Consider the following 16,086-nt stretch of genomic DNA (forward strand, 5'->3'; position numbering starts at 1 on the left):
TTGTTCCTATTAAGTACAAATTGGGAGCTTTCTAACAACTCAAAAAACCACTCTTTCGACACCAAAATCCTATCAATTCTGCTTTTAGATTAACCATTAGGCTTATATCACATAAACTTCCTCCCTAGCAAAGGAACATCCACAAGTTTCATGTCAAATATAAATTTGTTGAAATCCTTTCTATCACCTATTCCAAAGTCTCACATACTTCCCCTACTCTTTCGATTACTTTTCGAACACTATTGAAATCTCCTAATAGACACCTGTAGCAACCTAGGTTACCACGGGATGACAAAAATAGATTTAAAAATAGGGAGCTGCACCAATTTTTATTTTTACGAAAAAAAATATTGGAAAAACTATAAAATAGAAAATGGTCTACGAAAATCAGATTTTTAATTTTGAAAGTTGATTACGTGTAAGGTATTTGCACCTTACAACGTTTGTCATAAGACGATTACCTTTAATTAATTAAACAAATTTATTATAAATTTTAAAATATTTATCTCACCCCACATTAATAAGAATTAATGATGATAATCAAATATATTTTATTTAACAAGTGCATTTATTTTATAAAAATTAAAATTTATTATTAGTGTTATAAAAAGAAAGATAATATCATTTTTATTATTTGGCTCAACAAGATTTATTTCTTACTCCTACATATTTCCACTTGCAATGGAGAATCAGAGTCAGGTAGTTCTTAGTAGAAAGTATTTGTGTTTTAGAATTTTTTATTATTATTTTTTATTATTTTTATTCTTAAAAGTTAGGATTTTTGAACTGTCATAGCCCATATATCCTAAAGTATAAAAACTGCTAGAGGCGTACACTAAAGCAAACTATTTAATTATTTTTAAAAATATAATTATTGTTATCAATATTATTATTATTGCGATACATATTTAAAAAGCTTTTGGTTAGATATTTTTTATTTTGGAGAAAAAAAATTAAAGATATCAAGTTATCACAACTTGTATCTTAAAATTTAAAGGTTAAAAAGATATCACATCTAATCAACCATTTCTCCAATGATTTCAAATATTTATATTAAAAGTTGTGATAATATTTTTTATATTTAATTATTTTTTAAATTTAAATAAGAAGAACTTTAAGATAACAAATTATCACAATTTTCACCTTTAAGCTCTAGAATTAAGGGAATATCACATTGCAATAATCCTTTTTAAATAATAGATATTATTAATGTCAATATTAATATGAGAATATCATAGTAATTGTTATTATTGTTGTTGTCTAAATGAATTAAAATTACATAAACATCTAACACATTTGTATTAAGAAATAACTTAATCAAATAAAACCAATTAAACTAATTTTGTTAAAAAAATAAATAAATACTATCATCCAAGATTAAGGAAGTGTCTCATAATCTTATTACTATTATTATTACTATTATTATTAATATTATTATTATTATTATTATTATTATTATTATTATTATTATTATTATTATTATTATTATTATTATTATTATTATCATAGTATATATTTTAAAAAGATTGGATTTGATATTTTCTATTGGAGTAAAATTTAAAAATATCAAGTTGTCTCAACTTGTATCTCATCAAACTCATAGATTAAAAAGATGTCACATCTAATTAATTATTTATCCAATAAATTTTTTAAATAATGACTTCAAATATTTTTGTTATAAAATTGTGATAATAATATTGATATTTAATTATATCTTGAATTTAAAGAAAAACTTTAAGGTAACAACACTACTAGAAAAATTAATATTTGTAACGAATTTTGTGACGGAAAAAATAGCATCGCTAATAGTGACGCATTTTGTGAGGGAATTTTAAATTTTGTGACGGACAAGAATTTATTGACTTTTGTGACGGAATATATTCCGTCTCTAAAAATCCGTCACAAATTTCGTCACTGAATCAAAAAAAAAAATATTTGTGACGGATTTTGTGACGAAAACATTTTCGTCTCTAAAAATCCGTCACAAATTTCATCACTAAATATAAAAAAATGTTTGTGACGGATTTTGTGACGGAATGGACTTCGTCTCTAAAAAATCCGTCACAAATTTCGTCACTAAAATGAAAAAATTTAGTGACGGATTGTTCCCTCTCAAAATCCCGTCACAAATAGGTTAAAATATTTTGTGAAAAAATTTGTGACAAATTGTTCCCTCTCAAAATATTAAATTTTATTTATGAAACTTTTATATTTAAGAATTATGCATAATTAAAGAAAATATGTTAAATTTTAAAAAAAATAATAAAATTAAAAATATTTTATTTCATTAAAGGAGTGAAAAAATTATGAAATTCATTTAATTAAATAAAAATTTGTCAATTTTGAACATAAGAAACTAAGACATTCATTAAAAATATTTAAAAAAAACTTGTGAAATAAAAAAAAAAGAATATTAATTTAATTTTGGCTTAATTACATTTTTGATCCCTCAAGTATTGTAATTGTGCAATTTTGATCCCTAAGATTTTAATTGGATAATTTTAGTCCCTAAAGAATTGTAATTGAGCAATTTTAGTCCTTTAATTTTTAATTGAACAATTTTAGTCCCTCAAAAATCATAATTGTGCAATTTGAATCTCTCCCATTAAAAATTTAATAATTTTACAATTTTAATATATATATATATATATATATAATAATTTAAAATTATACAATTATTTGCTTATTTAAGTTAACATATACTATAATTTTTATTAATGTAACAAATGATATATATTTATTATTACTAAATAAATAAAATTTATATATTATTAATAATTTACTATTGCTAATAAATTAATATCAATAATATTTTTAGTATATTTATAGATAAATTGATAATTTGATAAATATAACTTAGTATATATTAATATACTTTTACAAAAATATAAATATAGTAGATAAGATATGTATATTTATATTTTTGTAAAATTATATTAATATATAATAAGTTATATTTAACAAATTATTAGTTTATGTATAAATATACTAATAATATTATTGTTATTAATTTATGAATAATATTATAAAAATATAATATATATATATATATATATATATATATATTTTATGTATTTATTAATAATAAATATATATCATTTGTGTGACACCCTCTACCCCACATACCATAACACAAATAACAAAAATTGAATAACATAATCTTTTTCATAATTGAAATACCAAACATGTTTAATTCAAATCAAAACTCATGTATTGTGGAATTAAATAGATATTCATACATCTCACGCAACAAGGAATACAAAAGAACAATCAAAAAGTAAAATATAAACTTGCATAGTTTATTTGTTTCTCTCAGGGTTCTCTTAAGAACCCACAAAGTACTCTAATTCATACAATAAACATCTTACTCATATAATTGTCTCTTACAATTGCATTCCCTTATGGTGTGTTTGTATGAGTAATTTTACAAATTCAAGGAATTTGAAATTCTTGGTATTTGAATTATTTTGATTTCAATTTCTATCATTGTTAAAATATTTTGTTTGGATAAGTCAATTCAATTTTTTTTTTTAAATTTTTAATTTTTAATTTGGATATGATAATTTGATTCTATCATGATAAAATTGCTTTTAGTTATTTATTGAAAAATATCTTTCTAATTTCATAATTTTAAATTTTAAAATTTAAATTTTTAGTTAAAAATTAAAAATTTCTTATTTTTTGTTAATAAAATAATATCCATTAATTTCTTAATTTTTATGCTTAAAAGCAAACTTATAAAATAATCTAATTTAGATTTATGAAAGAAATAAGCATAACCTAAAAAATGGAAATATTTTATTTTGCATGAAAGTTATTAATATGACAGGTATTACTTGATCTTGTGTTTTCAAGTATCCTAATATTGTGAAAAATATGAGTTAGAATTGATTTAAATGAATAAATATTAGAACTATATATTCAAATGTATAACAAAGAAAAAGGAAGGGAAATAACATATAAATTAATTGACATTGTAATAACTATCCACAGACAACGATAGAATGAAACACCATCAAATTAGGCTCAAACAACTCTAACCATGATACTTAGTTTGATAAATTTTACTTTAGATTAGAGATTATTTTATATTTAAATTTATTTTAAATCATTTAATGAAATTTATTGTTAGTCTCGTTTAAAATATTTCATTTGTTAGCATTAAAGCTTAAGGAATCCAAAGTTGTCTTTTAACTTAACATGAAAGTTTTGTTGCCACGTAGGATCACTCCAATGAAAGTTATTAAATTAGGTAGAAACACTACAATTTTTTGATTTTATTTACGGAGGTTTATAACCTCTTCTAATTAAATTAAATTTTCCCTCTTAAATCCCAATTTTATTCTAAAATAAAAAAATTTTCCGCTAAAACTACCCGCGCCCGCCTCCTTTTTTGTTTGAAGAAAAATTAGAATCCCCTTTTTCAAAGAAATGAGAAAACCCTAAACCCATTCGTTCTTGTGTTTCTCTGTGTAGTGAATAACATTTGTGGAGTTTCTTAGACGATTCTTGCGTTTCTCCGTTCATGTTTGGATTTTCTTCTTCTTCTCTACTATATTGCCTCCTTCTCTTTCTCAACTCTTTTTGCATTCATATGGTTCTCTACCAACAAAATTCAACTCTGTCGCTACTTCCCACTGCGTTTCACACCACCTGACTCATTCCTCACGCACCCCTCAGCAACATAATCTTCTATTCTCTCACCTTTCGCTTCCGCAACCATGTCTCAAACTAACTGGGAAGCTGATAAGATGTAACTTTCCTTTTTCCTTTCTCTTTCTTTTTCTTTTTTTCGATATGGGTTTTCTGCTCCGTGCTCAATTAATGATTCCGGCTCCGGGTTTTTCTCGTGAACCGGGTCCGTGTGTTGTGTTTAGTGTCTTTTAAAGTTCCAATTTTTCTTTCTGGGTATTTTAGGGTTTGTGGTTTTCCGCAAGTATTTGTGGTGGGGTTTATTGGGAGTCGCTGATTTTGCTGCCGGACTTGGATTTTTGTGTGGTGGTTCACTTGATTTTGTGATGTGGAGAATGTGAAGTTGAAATTGTGAAATCTTAGCCTATCACTGTTCACTTGGGTGACATAACTCTTGTTGTGCTTTGAGGTTTCAGGTTAGATGTTTATATCCATGATTATCTTGTGAAGAGGGATTTAAAGGCTTCTGCTCAGGCTTTTCAAGTTGAGGGAAAAGTATCCTCGGACCCTGTTGGTGAGATGTCTCAAAACTCTACTCTTTTGTCAAAGAATGAAGTTGGAGTTAACTTTTTTATTTTTATATTGTTTTTGTTTTATTGATTTGGTTGCTTGTGTGTGCATGTCTGTGGAATGGCGATGTGGGGTTGCAGCAATTGATGCCCCTGGAGGTTTTCTGTTCGAGTGGTGGTCGGTTTTCTGGGATATATTTATTGCAAGGACTAATGAGAAACACTCTGAGGTTGCTGCATCGTATATTGAGGTTGGTGGTTGGAAAAGAAGATTCGTTAATTTTACATTATGCAACCTTCTACCATGCTACATTTGAGTAGTATTGTGAAAAAAATTACACCAGTATTCCATAAGGAAGCTTATGCATTCCATTGGGTTCAACTTTTCAGTCTCTTTGTTAACCTAATTGCACTGCACCTCTTAATAAATGACTGATTTGGTTTGCTGTTAAATTACAGAACAAACGGCAATGTCTTGCCACAAGATTTTGACATTTACTTCTGTTAAATTAAATCACATGATTTTAAATTTCTATCTGTGAATTTGAAGACATGATTTTTATGTCTTATGAAGAGTATGAAATAGGTTCCTAACATCGTTTTCTGAATGCACTTTAAGGTTTCAAAAAACCAAATGGGGAGAAAGAGAAAGCAACCTGGATCCTCCTCAGGTCCTGCAAATAGTTCAGGAACAGCAAATACGACAGGTCCATCACCAAGTTCAGCACCATCAACACCCTCAACTCATACGCCTGGAGATGTGATATCAATGCCTTCTCTGCCTCATAGTGGTAGTTCTTCAAAGTGTATGTCTGAATTTCCCTCACTCCAATGTGAAAGTTTGTAGTCTTCTCTTTGAATAGATTAATAGATAATTTATTGTTCTTATGGTGATAATCTGTTGTGTGATACAGGGCTTGTGTTCGTTGAATAATTTGGTGCAATATTGATATTTAAAGACCCTTTTGTATTTTGAGAAGGCTTTGTATTTGATGAATAATTAGTCTAGCTTTTGTTTGGATGATTGATTTGAATGATGATTTTCAAAAAAGACAATTTTTATTAAATAAAAAGAGTTTAATACATTACCTAATTCTATTCAGTTTTTTTGTTTCAGTGGAATGAAATCAATTATCTAGTTCATTTACTTTCATTTTTATAAATAATTATATAAACTAAATATGTTGTAAATCTGCTATATAAGTAATCTGCTATAGTAAATATGCTATATAGACTAAGTAATTATCTTTAAACTTTCGTGTGTTCATAAATATCCTTTTTGTGTATAATATTCTTATAGTTCTTTCCTGATTTCATTTTAGAATTTTCTTAGTGGAAACATTATTTAATCAGTTTGGTGATGGCTTGGATGAAGCTATTCCAGCTACTGCTAGGTCTCAAACATGTGAAGCTGGTGCTGGCATGTTGGAGCAGCCTTTTGCTGCAGGAGGAACCACAACTCAGCTGGAGCTGGATGCAACATGTGCAACTGATGCTAGAAAGTTGGAGCAGCCTTGTGTTGTCGGTAAAGGATCAAATGTGCAGTTGGAGCTGGCAAAGGCAAACTTTAGTGTGCCTAAAGCAATAAATTCTGAGTAGCTTGGTCACGGGTTTATTTCCATCCTAAATTACCGTAATTCTTAACTCCCCCTTGTTTTTTCTCTTCACCACCTTTATTTATATCTTGTTCTTTCACTTTTCTCTTCTATATACATAACTTTCTTTTCTTTCTGCCACATATAAACCTCCATTATCTCTATATTCTTCCTAGAAACCACAGTGATAATGGTGGCTACAGACCTAGTTAGAAATAAAGAGTGGGCTATTTGATTTGAAACTTACTGCCCTAGATCAACACTGTAAGACTATATTGGTTAATGATACTGTCAAGGTTCTGGAGGGTCCATCTAAGGTCTGTTATCTCTGAATGAGCAGGTTTTTCTTTGTGGTATATTTGGAATCTTCATGCTTCACATGATATCTTATCTATTATGTCATTTTGTAGGGTAAACAAAGAATTGTCAAGCACATTTATAGAGGGATTGTCTTTTTATATGATGGAAATGAGGAAGAACATGGAGGTTATTTCACTTGTAAATCTAATGTGTGTGAGAAGGTCAAGCTTGCTGTTGGTGATTGTAGTGGAAAGGTTTGAAATCCTTTATAATATCCTGCTCTGTTATAAACTGTTTGACGACTTCAGTTGATTTTTTGATGTTTTTCATTCTGCTCCATGGCCAGGATAGTGAACCGGGTCCTTTAATCTTCGAAGACCAACCATCATCACCAAGATCTCCCCTGTCACCCAAAAAACCATGGCAAGCAAGAGAAAATAATCGTGAATGTCTGTAAACATACACAATTCCTATATTAGAGAGTAAGGTTTTATTATTTATATATGAAGGAGCATTATTTGTGAATTGTGATACTTTTTTAACATACATGTTCATATATGCATACGGAATTGCTGTTTTGTTTATTTATTTATTTTTAATATTTTTGGATTATAGCTTATAGAGTTTGTTTTATGTGTGTGTACAGACAAACTGGAAATGTGTACAAGAACGTGAAGAGGAAGATTGAGAGAGGTGTTACTTTCCCAACTTTCTTATCTGTAAACAATGTGGTCTGCCATTTCTCTCCACTAGCCAGTGATGAGACAGTGTTGGAAGAAGGTGATATATTGAAAATGTAAGATTTTTGAGCATGGTTTTTTTTTTCTCAGTAGGAATTTTGTTATGAGTGATGGGGGAATGAAATTTGTGTTTTTCGCTATTACTGGGAAGTTGATGGTAGTTTCTTTGGTTGTTTGTAGTGATTTGGCTTGTCATATAGATGGTTTCATCGCGGCTGTGACTCACACTCATGTTCTTCAGGAAGGTCCTGTCACAGGAAGGGCAATTGATGTTATTGCTACTGCAAATACTGCTGCTGAGGTGGCCTTGAGGCTTGTTAGGCCGGGAAAAAAGGTAATCAATTTTAAGAATTTTTTCCCCTGTATTTGAATTTTTGTATGATTTGATTTGGAACATGTTGCCTCTATTAATTGTATGTTTGGTAGATAGGTATAAGGTCATCACTATATAAGCAATCTAGCATAGTAAAATTAGGTTGCTTCATGTGTATTGTTTGAAGGGGTTTCTTTGCCTAAATGTGTGCCTTGTGGATTTTGATCTCTAAATGATGAAAAGTATCATGGCTATGGATATACTCCAATGAAGCTTTATTGTCATAGTTACACTGATAGAGGTCATTCATTATTTTTCATGTGTTGTCTTGCCGATTAAGCACATCATTAATCTTGGGAACTCCTCTTGATGTCTGTATTGTTCTTTTATCTTCATTTTAAATGATATCATGCATTTTCATAAAAAAGAATTGATATTTTTGTTTTGATTGAAATTGTTTCAATAATAGGCTCTGGTAATCGATTACAAGAAATGGGTAATCGATTACCAGAGAACCTTTTAATAAGTAAATTTCGAACATATGATTTTCATTGTCTGGTAATCGATTACATGTATAGGTAATCAATTACTAGACTCTTAAAACAATAGTTTCCTCAAATTTAGTCATCAAACAGTTAGCGAGGGATTCATCCCAGTTAGTGACGGATAAAATCTGTCGCAAATTGTGACGGAATTCTAGCGTCGCAAATTGTGACGGATTCTAGTCAATTATAGGCATCACAGTTTGTGACGGATTCGTTCATCACAATTTGTGAGGGATTTTGTGTCATCACAATTTGTGACGGACTCACATACCTCTCAATCCCTCTCAAATTGCGAGGGATTTAATCCCTCACAAATTGCGACAGATTCTTATTAATTTCTAAACATTTATTGTTAGAAATTAGTGACGGAAATTATATTGTTTGTGATGCCTTAATTCCGTCACTAATTGTGACGGAGAAAATAATCTGTCACTAAATATTTTGTGACGCCAAATTTTGTGACGGGATCATTTCCGTCACAAATTCTGTCACTAATTTATTTGTGACGGATTTTATGAAGATTAGTAACGGATTTGTTCCCTCTCTAATTTTAATTTTTCTAGTAGTGCAAATTGCCGCAACTTGCATCTTAAAATCCTAGGATTAAAGAAATATCACATTCAAATAATTAATCCTTATTTTAAAGTATTTTATATTCTATTAATATTAATTAAGTTTTAAATAATTGATTAAAAATTATTATCCTTATTATGAATGCATAATATTAAAAGGAATGACATTATTATTTATCTCCAGGATTATTTTTTAAAATAATTAAAAGTTGTATTTGAATTTAATTAATTAATATTTTTATATGACAAACTTTACTTAACTAATGATTTAAAATTATAAAATACCATTAAAACAATTGACTAAATAGATTTGGAGAGTTGGTTTGCAAATGAAACTAAATTCACGTGAAATAAAAAAAATAAATAAATAAATAAAAAAAAAAACTTGCATTTGTAAAATTGGAAAACGAAACGCACAAAAGCACTGCCCGAGAATTACGTGGTTATTTAAAAATAAAGAGAAAAATAAAATGAAGTTACAAAAAGGAAGAATAAAAGGTAAAGGCAAGAAAAAAAAGGATTTCATTATGTTAGGGCTAGCACATGCAATTCTCTTTATCCTGTAACTTAATCGATGAAAGGGGAAGGGAAAGAAAATGAGTTGGCTGTTGGCGATGGGGTATGGTGGGATTCAGTCGTCTAGGTTCAAATGGTTATTCGATACGACAACTAATAAGATCCACACAACAACGATGTGAAGGAGAAGAAGAGAAACGAAAATCGGTGTGAAGGAGAAGAAGAGAAATGAAAATCATCTCTGCCAACAGGATACAGAGACGTTTGTAATGATAACTGATTGATCGAGGTAAAAGGAGAGAAACGGGGCATCGTCACCGTTGGAAATCGTTTCCGACAACGGCATATAGTGCGACACTCATGGTGATAAATGACTAAGGTAAGTGTAGGCTTACTTCGGTTCTATGTTTATTTGGCTTTTCTTCTCTATATTTATACATGTTTTATCTTTAAATTTCTAGGTAGTTATTAGTAGTTTCAGAGAAGAAAAATGAAAAATAACTATGGACTTAATAAAGGCTACATGTACATTTTTTCTTCATTATTTTAGATCTTCTTGCATTTTTAATGATTCACATTTTTATGGTTTTTTTTCATCCATTTATTCATAAATATAAGAGAAAATTACCATCTAGATGAGGGTAAGAAATTATACCTAGTTGGCACGTTTTGTACTTTTGTTACTACTTGGATGCTCTTTGCATTTCTTTAATGTTGGACACTCATATTCACTATGTCTCTCTTTGTGATTTTCTATTTCTCTTTTCGAAAAAATTTTCCCAACCCCTTCTTCCTTTTGTATTGTGTTATTTATAGACGTATGAATTTTGAATTTGATTAATATGATATCATTTCTCTATCAAATCCTTAGATTCAGGGATATGGCTTGTGAATTTGGTTTTGTGAAAGGTTTGGTGACTCCTATAGGGAATGGTTGCAGGGTAATGTTTTGCAGAGTAGTTGGGGGAGCAGTTGTTGGAATCCAAGAAAGATATGATCAACATGTGTTTTTTTTTTTGTTTAATTTGTTTTTTTTTTAATTTTTTATGTATTATTTTTTTATATGTATGAACTAGACTTTATTGTTATACTAAATCATATGATTTTGATTTATATGAGAAGACAAAATTTGGAGTTAACAACACCATAAATCAATCATGCTTCTTTTTATTTTGTTTTTGTAATAATTCTTCCCACATCGTAATGTTTTGATTTTTGTTGCAAGATGCATATATCTTAACTATCACTATATTTAATACTTTATCCACACCCCTTCCAACCCCAAATATCTTGATCCCACAAAGTGGGGAGACACCTAAAAACTATCATTGTCTCACAAACAAAGTAGTTCACCTGTTGTATTGACAACAAGCACCATAAGCATTTAAACCTTACTATCTCCCCAAATTAAGTGGCACAACCTTTCAACATTTTTTGTCTTTTGTTTCCTGCAAACACAAAACTTGTATATTTTCTTTAATCACTACCTTTTTAATATGTTTCCATTTCACTTTCCCCCTTAAACTCCTAATATTATATGATAAAATCTTCATCAATCAAATGTTCAACTCCACTCCCTTCTCATTGTCGCGACCCAAAAATTTGTGATCTTGCGACCTATGGTTTAGACATCCTTTTGAAAATCTCATCAATTAAGGAATGTCCGGACACCAGACTAATCCTTGATTAATGGTTTTGAAAATAGGTTCATGGAGTCGCCACCAATGTTTTACTCAAAACATTGGAAAAAGAAAAGGTTTTTAAAAGTCCAATAATGGCCTTGATAACCATAATTGGGTTCGGGAGTCGGTTACGTGTAGGGAAGGTGTTAAGCACCCCTACAACGCCCTAAATCGGTACCCTATGATGAAGATAACGTAAAAAGAATTAATAGTTTAAATATTTAATCCCCTTTATTAATGATTATAGCTTTGTCTTGATGAGTTCTTCTGACCCATAGCAAGTAAAATGCATGGATGCATGGATGCAATGAAAATGCAAGACAAGAATGATTCTTTTATTTATTCTATTTTTTTTGTGTAACACCCTTCCATATGCCCCTACCTCATATGAATGCGATGAAGTTTATGCTCATGTGTTTGTTCCTAAACATGCAATTCAATTTTTAATTTGTTGTCGAAAATATTAACCTGTACGCATTAAGGTTAATGTTGACGATTCCTTTCTGTCCGTGCCATTTTTGATTATTGTCGGTATATATTCCTTTAAACCCAAGGTCTTAGTGGCTCTTTAATTATCTGGTCAAAGGTCTTCAGACTCTGTTCAGGGACATCTCTATCTTCCCTTTGTGAGTATTCACTGTGCATTTTCCATGTATCTTTTCGGTACCATTTTAATGCCATAAGGTTCGAGAGAAAAGAAGAAAGGGAATGTTTGTATTTTTTTTCAAAAGGATGTTAGAAGGATTTTTTTTAAAAGGGGTTTTTAAAAGAATGGATGGTCAAGGTGGGCTTTAGTGTTTATGGTTATTAAACAAAGCATATTTGCTACAAAGAAGCTAACATTGTGTTTTATCCTTTTTGGAAAGTGGAGTGATGACTTGGGGTCGTGCTCTGATTGAATGATTCCCCGGAGCTACCTTTCGATTTTCAACTCAAGTCGCTGCTTTAACGTCCTAACTTTTACCTAGGTCACTTGGGATGTGTTTCCTAGCAGACATTTTTCTTTTGATCCTTACTTTTGCCTAGGTTACCCTTTTTGATTGTGGGTCCCCTAACGGATCTTGCCATAATTTTGCATAGCCCCTTAGTGGGTTTCTGCCAGGCTTTCATTTTTGCAGCGTTTGCGTGGGATGCCCTTTTTTTTATTAAACCCTAGTCATGTTTGGATTCCTGATTGTTCATTTGTTATTCTTTCCATACTATTATTGAGTAACATCTTTGTCGCAAATACATTTTGTTTGTTAAGGATTGATGGATGAGACCTAGAGTGAATATTTAAAGAGAGAAGAGAAACAAAAGAGTGCTATGGCATTTAAAACAGTACTTTCAATTTACACGTGCCCCTTTAGCAAAGCTTGAAGGCCCGGGCATGCCCCGAGTTCGTGATTCATACACAGAGAGATAGACGAAGGTTGCCCCCTAGAGAGTCATGAATGATTTAATAATTTCAAAAAAATCGTTCCACTTGCTTGAACGTCGGTGTTTTAAATTTGGAATGAAACCTTTATGAATTCTTACTTTCGAAGGGAATATTCGAGCCACCTTTCGATTCCAACTCAGATAGACATTTCTTATTTTATATATCCCTAACTTTTGCATAGGACATATCCTATCGGGATTTTGATTCTTTTTTCTTCACCCTAATTTTTGCCTAGGACGCCTTTTACAAGTTTTTATCCTAGCGGGTTTTTTTCATGCAATGCCTTTATTCTTCAATTGGGTTTTGTCTTGTAATTCCCTAGAAGCAAGGATTCGCCAATTCTTGATCATTCCTCCTATCCCGACAATTTTCGTTTTCGCATAGGAAAGTCTCAGTGTTTGAATAGTTGATTTGAGCGTGTGATGCCCCCAATTACTGATAAGTGTTCCCCGATTTGATGTGTCAGGTTAGTATTTGATTACAGTGATTTCCATTATCCGGTTAATACGCACAGATTAGGTTTCCATTTTTATTCTTATTTATTATTTACAAGGAAGGCGTGTTATCTATATGAAACATAAAATAGAATGCAAATACACTTGAGAAATTCAATGAATATCATTCTCATTGATTTTTGTTTAGAGAACATTCCTTGCATACTATTATATGTGTCTTCCATCTCTAATGGATGCATGCTAATGTACTATCCTAGGAGATGCATGATATTTATTTTCTACCTAAATTTTATCAAGTTTTTTTTTATTTTACTAAAGGTTATGATGCATGACTTTTGCTATATTTTTTTTGTTTTTTTTTTGAAACAAACTATCCTATATGATGCCTTAGAGCTAGGGTATACAGAAGAGTGTTAGTTTTTTTTATTGATATCTTTTTTTTTCTATAATCACTTTCTATTTGAAATGAACAAAAAGAGAACACAACAAATGCAACACACATATGCTCAAACAAATGTTTAAACCCACGGAAGTCACATTCAAAATCCTTGGTCTGTGGTTCCTGTAAGAAAAGTGCGTTGTATAAGACAGTTCTAATCTCACTGGTCTTAAGGCCCCCAAGGTGCCCCCATTATAGAGACCTAGTATCTCTATCGTCGTCACCTAGCAAAATCTAAGGTCTGTCACAATATTTCGGGCTAGAGTAACCGGTTATCACCTTGAGTGTGATTTCCGACAAGGCTCACAGGCTTCAAGGCCAAACTTGGGCCGGTCGTACATCAACTACTCCCTATGTTTAATACCCTCATGCCCCCAGGTGTAGGGGGACTTTTGTGTGCAAAGGTTTGTGTACAATTTTTATTCAAACAAGTGCAGAATTTAAACAGGCAAATAGATATTAAAGCCACACAAATAAAACAAACAAAGTAAAGGGAAAAAATATTTAAATTATTATTCTTATTTTATTAACTTTATCATTTATATGGGCCTGACCCTCTTAAAACTTCCCCAGTGGAGTCGCCATCTGTCGCGACTCAAAAATTTCTAATCTTGCGACCTATGATTTAGACATCCTTTTGAAAATTTCATCAATTAAGGAATGCCCGGACACCAAACTAATCCTTAATTAATGGTTTTGAAAATAGGTTCATGGAGTTGCCACCAATATTTTACTCAAAACATTGGAAAAAGAAAAGGTTTTTAAAAGTCCAATAATGACCTTGATAACCAGAATTGGGTTTGGGAGTCGGTTACGTGTAGGGAAAGTATTAAGCACCCCTACAACGTCCTAAATCGGTACCTTATGATGAAGATAACGTAATGAGAATTAATAGTTTAAATATTTAATCCCCTTTATTAATGATTATTTACATGAAAATTAAATTACACGATGAACCCTAAGATATCTACATGATTATGTTTATTATAGCAATATACGAAATAAAAGAAGAGAAAGATAGAAAAAGAGATTGATGAGTAATACCTCGTAGCAAGCTTTATTAGATCTTCAACTATGGAGATTTTAGGTGCTTTTGTGGCAACCTTTCACACTACAATATGCCTCACAAAACTCAAGAAATACAATAGGAGAGAGAGAAATTTTGAGCTCTAAGGAGTCTTGGATGAAATTTTTGAGGCCCTGAGAACTGTGCCCAAGCGGTCTATTTATAGGCATCAGAAGGGTGCCAAAACGGCCCATCTGGATCTGAACATTATGTGTTAAATTCTTACCCTGGAACGGCCTGTTCTGAAACCAGAACGGTCCGTTCTAGGGTTGAGATTAACACAAAAATGCATTGCTAGAATGGCCTGTTCCAAACTAGGTTTTTTAGGCTATTTAGCGGTTTGGAACGACCCATTCTGGTTTAGGAACGGCCCGTTCCAGCCTAAGACTTTTAGGCCTTTTGCCTAATTTGGAATGGCCCGTTCTAGTTTTGGAACGACCCGTTCTATACTAGGTTTTTAGGCCTTTTTGTGGCTTGGAACGACTTGTTCTGATTTTGGAACAGCCCGTTCCGGGCCACTAAAACTAATTTATTTGGGCTTTAGGCCTTCTGATGTCCTATCCTATTGTTTGCATGCTTCGGGAGCTCATTTCCTTCATAACAAAGGTCCATTTCCTTGTTTGTATGCCCCCGGACGAAATTGGGTGTCTACACTCATTACCAACCAACTATTGTCTATCTTATTGATCATTTTCTTCAAATTCCACCACTTTATGGATATTATATTCTTCTTCTCCCCCTAAATGAAATACCTAATTTATTTCTTATTTTCCATAATTTTTTAGCCTCTATAGTCTCCTTCTTCAACCAGAAAATTAGGTTACAATTTCTAATATCGCCATCTGACAAAGAGTTGTTAAATGAATGAAAAGCTAATTTGACCACTTTCTTCTTGGATGCTTTGAAAATTAAGTGAGCACACTTACGAAGAACAGGAACAAATGATCCATTCTTCTATTCAAATGGTTATGTTGATAATATGTGATTAATCGTTCCAATGGTTATTGTACATCTGCCTCTAGGCAATTCACAAGATTCTCTAACCTCCTAGAATGTGAAATAGGATCCGTTAGAATGGTTCAACCTTTGTAGCTCTCCTTCTGATCGTTTCTTATATATGTTCCCCCTATATCCTTTTCTAATTGTGACCTCCATTATTCCAGCTTCTAATGATTGTGCACAAATAGGTGGCTTGTAGTTAGGGCACTTCATGCATGCCCTTCATTCTTCCTAGAGGGCCCT

At 31.2% G+C, this 16,086-nt stretch overlaps 1 protein-coding gene and 1 long non-coding RNA gene across 2 annotated transcripts; both read left to right on the top strand.

Moving 5' to 3' along the window:
* Positions 1 to 4,579: 4,579 nt before the first annotated feature.
* On the top strand, positions 4,580 to 6,063 carry LOC145956699 (transcriptional corepressor LEUNIG-like). The gene is made up of 4 exons (XM_083072224.1): positions 4,580 to 4,753; positions 5,109 to 5,206; positions 5,343 to 5,452; positions 5,821 to 6,063. The coding sequence occupies exons 1-4, from the start codon at positions 4,722 to 4,724 to the stop codon at positions 6,046 to 6,048; spliced, it is 468 nt and encodes a 155-aa protein (XP_082928350.1). The 5' UTR covers positions 4,580 to 4,721; the 3' UTR covers positions 6,049 to 6,063.
* Positions 6,064 to 9,598: 3,535 nt separating this feature from the next.
* Positions 9,599 to 10,952, top strand: LOC114916634 (uncharacterized). The gene is made up of 2 exons (XR_003805197.2): positions 9,599 to 10,161; positions 10,723 to 10,952. It is a non-coding gene; the product is annotated as an uncharacterized LOC114916634 (long non-coding RNA).
* The last annotated feature ends 5,134 nt before the right edge of the window (positions 10,953 to 16,086 follow it).

This window comes from Cajanus cajan, chromosome 4 (assembly GCF_000230855.2).
Source record: "Cajanus cajan strain Asha chromosome 4, NIPB_CcT2T_4, whole genome shotgun sequence".
NCBI classification, from domain to species: Eukaryota; Viridiplantae; Streptophyta; class Magnoliopsida; order Fabales; family Fabaceae; genus Cajanus; species Cajanus cajan.